The sequence below is a fragment of the Myotis lucifugus genome, unplaced genomic scaffold, assembly GCF_000147115.1.
Source record: "Myotis lucifugus unplaced genomic scaffold, Myoluc2.0 scaffold_2250, whole genome shotgun sequence".
Taxonomy (NCBI): domain Eukaryota; kingdom Metazoa; phylum Chordata; class Mammalia; order Chiroptera; family Vespertilionidae; genus Myotis; species Myotis lucifugus.
Window position 1 is genome coordinate 17 of NW_005873298.1, and position 4,712 is coordinate 4,728.

A 4,712-nucleotide genomic window follows, 5' to 3' on the forward strand; every position below is an offset into this window, starting at 1 on the left:
GTAATATGCTCTGAACCAGCACCCAATAGAGATGATTCCTCACAGGCTCATTAAGGCATCTTGTCCAGCTCGCTGATTTTTGATACAACTGGGGTAGAGGGCCATCGGCCATGAGACTTGAGTGGTGAGGGCTGTGACTGGGGATGGGAGATCATGTGCAGCACTGGTGGAGGTGGGCTCTGGATATCTAAGACGTGATGTGGTTCTCAATAGGTGAGGTTGAACGAAAACAGTCAGGGAGTGAAGCCTTTATAGCAGGGCTCAGGGCTGCCTCCATGAGTGTGGACTCTCAGAGTTGGTGTAGAACTTATTCCTGTTTGAATTTGCCAAGCAGTCACTACAACACACATGCTGAGTATGAGTAGGAAGTCAAGGAGATTACTGTGGGGGCTGTGGGTGTGGGAGTGCAGGTGAGAGAGAGGTGTGGGAGAAGGAGTGATGTGCCCTTGGAGAGGGAGTGTGAATTCATGGCCACAGGACACTGGATGTTGCAATAAGGGTGAATAAGGAGTGAGTCCATTTTTGGTGCTTGCTGTCTAATATGGTATGATATATGATATATGATATATGATATGATATGAGGAATTTTAGTGTAATTGTCTGAAAATAGGGGTGTTGTGAGACCTGCCAGGTTCAGAGCTGACGTGTCACATAGAGGTACAACTTCCTATGGTTTTCAAGGGCTGACACATTGATCAATGGGAACGAGATAGCATATATTGGTGTCACCTGGGCTTGCATGTTTGTACTGGAATCGGGAAGGGAGATAGAAAGAGAGAGAAACACATTACAGAGGCTGTGAATTAGACATTTGGAAGAGAAGGTGTGTAGGAAATAAAGTGTTCACGCCACGGCAAATTTGTGTTGCCTTTGAGGATGTGCCCCTGGAAATGAAGCTGTGTGAGAGAAGTGTGGTTCAAAGAATTATGTTGAGCAGGTAGTGCAAGGTGATGGCCTCAACACCATGGTACCAGAGTCAGAAGGGTGAGTCAGGAGGCCATGTTTTTTCATGTCTCTGAGGGAGATTTAGGCGATAACAAGAGTATTTCCTGACAAAATAAGTGATAAATCATTCACATTTTCTTTATGGCCAACATCTCTCTCTTCCCTATGTGGGTGACACCCTCTGTATTGACACGAGGCAGTGTGGCCTACAAGTGAGGCCCAGAACTCAGGTACCTGCTCTCTGCTAAACTGCCTTTATCATTGTGGGAAGACACAGTATCAGTAGGAATAAAAGGAGAAAGTGACTTTGACGGGCCCAAGGCCTGGTGTCTTGTCTGATGAAGGGTAGAGGGAGCATACGGATATGGAGGGTGGGAATTATGAAGAACTTGAAATCCTAGGAGAAAAGCTAATCGTGGATTGATCTGTCCCCATTTTGACAGAATATGAACTTTGAGGACGTGGCCATTGACTTTTCTGAGGAGGAGTGGGGGCTCCTTGATGAGGCTCAGAGACTTCTGTACTGCAATGTGATGCTGGACGTGTTTGCACTTGTCTCATCTGCAGGTAAGATCTTCACGTTTCTCCCAATGTCCTGAGGTGATGTCTACTCTTCCTTTATTCTTCAAAGGTAGCTCTCACCGCCATACCATGGGCTCTAATAATTTCCTCCTCTGTCCTTTCAAATGGGCTGTGGCTGCCAGGGGTGAGCTGTGTGGGGAGTCCTGAGCTCTGGACTCCCCAAGCATCCCTTACACCCACTGCCTCAGAAAATGCAAGAAGTGTCTGGCAGTCAGGATTCTTGCAATGAGCTTAATAGAACCCACTTTGAACTTTGTCTTCCTGGGAAGGTGATTCTGTCCTCATGGTTTCCACTTCTACACCATTCATCTAGGTAAGGCTCTGTGACAGCCTGTGCCAGGTTATGGTCTTTACTTAAATGAACCGTAGCTGCACTTGTACCATCCTCTCTCAATTTTTGTTTGTAATATTTTCTTCACTGAATACTATTGCAATCTGAATTGCTCTGGCTTCGTGCTGGCTGCTGACCTCCCTAGTCTTTAATTAATACTCTGAATATTTAGGTTGTATGTTTTTATAGAGTAGAAGGTGCATGGAGAACCCAGTGTTCTCTCTCAGGGTGAAGTGGGAAGATAGTCTATGATGAGCCCTGATTTTATTGAGTTAAACTGGGGGAAGGTGTCTCATGAGGACGTTTCTCAGATAATACCAGGAACCCACTTGTGTCCAACCATATTTAGGTGCAGGTGCGTTTGTCTACACCTTCTATCTACATTTTCTTTACTATTATTGACATTTTGATGACTGATCATTTCATCTGTTACATCATGGCTTTTGGTTAACTTCACGTTTTTACCTTTTTGCACCACCTGTCCCTCGGCACTGCTCCCTGTGCTGTATTCTCCTACATGGACCTGCACATGTGTTATGGGGTGCACATACATGGTTAAGTAGTCCTCAAACCCCTGCTACTGAATTTTACTTGCAATAAAACATAAGCAACCTTCTGCACAGCTTTCCCATGTCATGAGCAGATAAGCCCTGCTGAACACTGTTAGCAGAAGAAGGAGTTGACGATCCTGCTTTGATTCCATTCTGCGCTTGCCATCTGTATGTCATATATCTGGTTAGGCTTTCCTTGTTTTGTGATGTTCAGAGTTCCAGAACTTTACAGGAGCCTTTTCCAAATCCTGTCAGCACATCTCTTATTTTCAGACAATTCCGTGGAATGCATGTATGATGTGCAATATATTTTTGTAATGGAACTTCCCTCATCACTGTAGTCAACATCCATTTCCTCCTCATTTCCTCTGTTTTCAGGTTGTTGGCATATAACGGATGATGAGGAGGCCTGTTCTGAGCAGAGCATATCTGTACAAGGACAGTCACAGGTCACGGTGTCTAAGACAGAGCCAGCAACCCAGAAGACCCATCTGTGTAAGAGGTGTTTCTCTGTGTTCAAAGACATTCTGCACCTGACTGAGTCACAGGCAGCATACATTGAGCAGAAAGCCTTCTTCAATTACCCACGTGTGAGAGACTTCTGTTTCAGTGCAAACCCTCGCCAGCAACAAAGGGAAGCCAGTGGAGAGAAGCCCTGGAAAGAAGCTGTGAACAGGACCTCGTTTGTGACCAGGTGCAGCTTCTACTTATCAGGGCTCCCTTCATCCAGTAGGGAGGTTGGGGAAGACTTGCCAGCCATCTCAGAGCTTCTCCAGCCCCAGGCCCCTCTCAACACTGAGGAGCCACACAGTGGCAGTGAGATTTCCCTGAAACATCGCAGTGGAAAACATCATAACCAGTGGGGTCAATGTGAAAATGCCACCAGCCACAACCAGAAAGTTGTTCAACAGAACGTCTGCAAGGGAGAAGCAAATTATGCATGGAAGAAATCCGGAAAGATTTTTAGAGGAATCCCTAGCCTCATTCAACATAGGAAAGTTAACACTGGAGAAAAGCCATATGAGTGTAGTGACTGTGGGAAGTCCTTCAGATATAAGACTAACCTCAATCAACACCACAGACTTCACACTGGAGAAAAGCCATATGTGTGTAGTGACTGTGGTAAGTCATTCAGGTATATCTCTCTTCTTAATCAGCACCAGAGAGTTCACACTGGGGAAAAAACTTATGAATGTAGTGAATGTGGGCTGTCCTTCAGACAAAGGTTTAGCCTTACTAAGCACCAGAGAGTTCACACTGGAGAAAAACCTTATAAGTGCAGTGAATGTGGGAAGTCCTTTAGACAGAGGTATAACCTCACTGACCACCAGAGTGTACACAGTGGAGAAAAACCTTATGAGTGTAGTGAATGTGGGCAGTCCTTCAGACAAAGAACTACCCTTACTAATCACAAGAGAGTTCACACTGGAGTAAAACCTTATGAGTGTAGTGAATGTGGTCAGTCCTTCAGACAAAGAGGTACCCTTACTAATCACCAGAGAATTCACACTGGAGATAAACCTTATGAATGCAGTGAGTGTGGGAAATCTTTTAGAAGTCATAGTAACCTTTTTACCCACAAGAGAATTCACACTGGAGAAAAACCTTATGAGTGTAGTGAATGTGGGCAGTCCTTCACAAATAGTTGTACCCTTACTAAGCACCAGAGAGTTCACACTGGCGAAAAACCTTATGAGTGCGGTGAATGTGGGAAGTCATTTAGAGGAAGGAGTAACCTCTCCGAACACCAGAGAATTCACACTGGCGAAAAACCTTATGAATGCAGTGAATGTGGGAAATCATTTAGATGCCGTGGTCACCTTCTTAAGCACAAGATAATTCACACAGGAGAAAGGCCTCATGAGTGTAATGAATGTGGGAAATATTTTAGATGCCATAATCACCTTTTTATGCACAAGAGAGTTCACACAGGAGACAGGCCTCATGAGTGTAGTGAATGTGGGAAATCTTTTAGCAGAAAATCTCACCTGATTAGACACCTGATTGTTCACAATGGAGAAAAGCTTTAAATGTGCTCCCAATACTTAATTTTTCTCATTGACAATAACAACACTAAAGGGTTCTCTTCGATACACATTTAATGGACTATAATCCCCTTTTATCACAACATGCACTCGGCTAGATTCCTCATAAAATTTCAAGTACAAGTGATGCTTTGAATAACTGCATGGCACTTGCTAAGCTGCTCGGGCCTACTACCCGATTGAAATCACTGGGAGTATTCCTGGCTGAGGCGATTTCACCTCCACCACCTGGCTCACCTGAACAGGGTGCCTCAGTCA

General features: G+C 44.7%; 1 protein-coding gene across 1 annotated transcript; it reads left to right on the plus strand.

The window, feature by feature from the left end:
- Positions 1-1,391: 1,391 nt before the first annotated feature.
- Positions 1,392-4,439, plus strand: LOC106695698 (zinc finger protein OZF-like). The gene is made up of 3 exons (XM_023748993.1): positions 1,392-1,512; positions 2,788-3,544; positions 3,629-4,439. The coding sequence occupies exons 1-3, from the start codon at positions 1,392-1,394 to the stop codon at positions 4,437-4,439; spliced, it is 1,689 nt and encodes a 562-aa protein (XP_023604761.1).
- Positions 4,440-4,712: the final 273 nt, after the last annotated feature.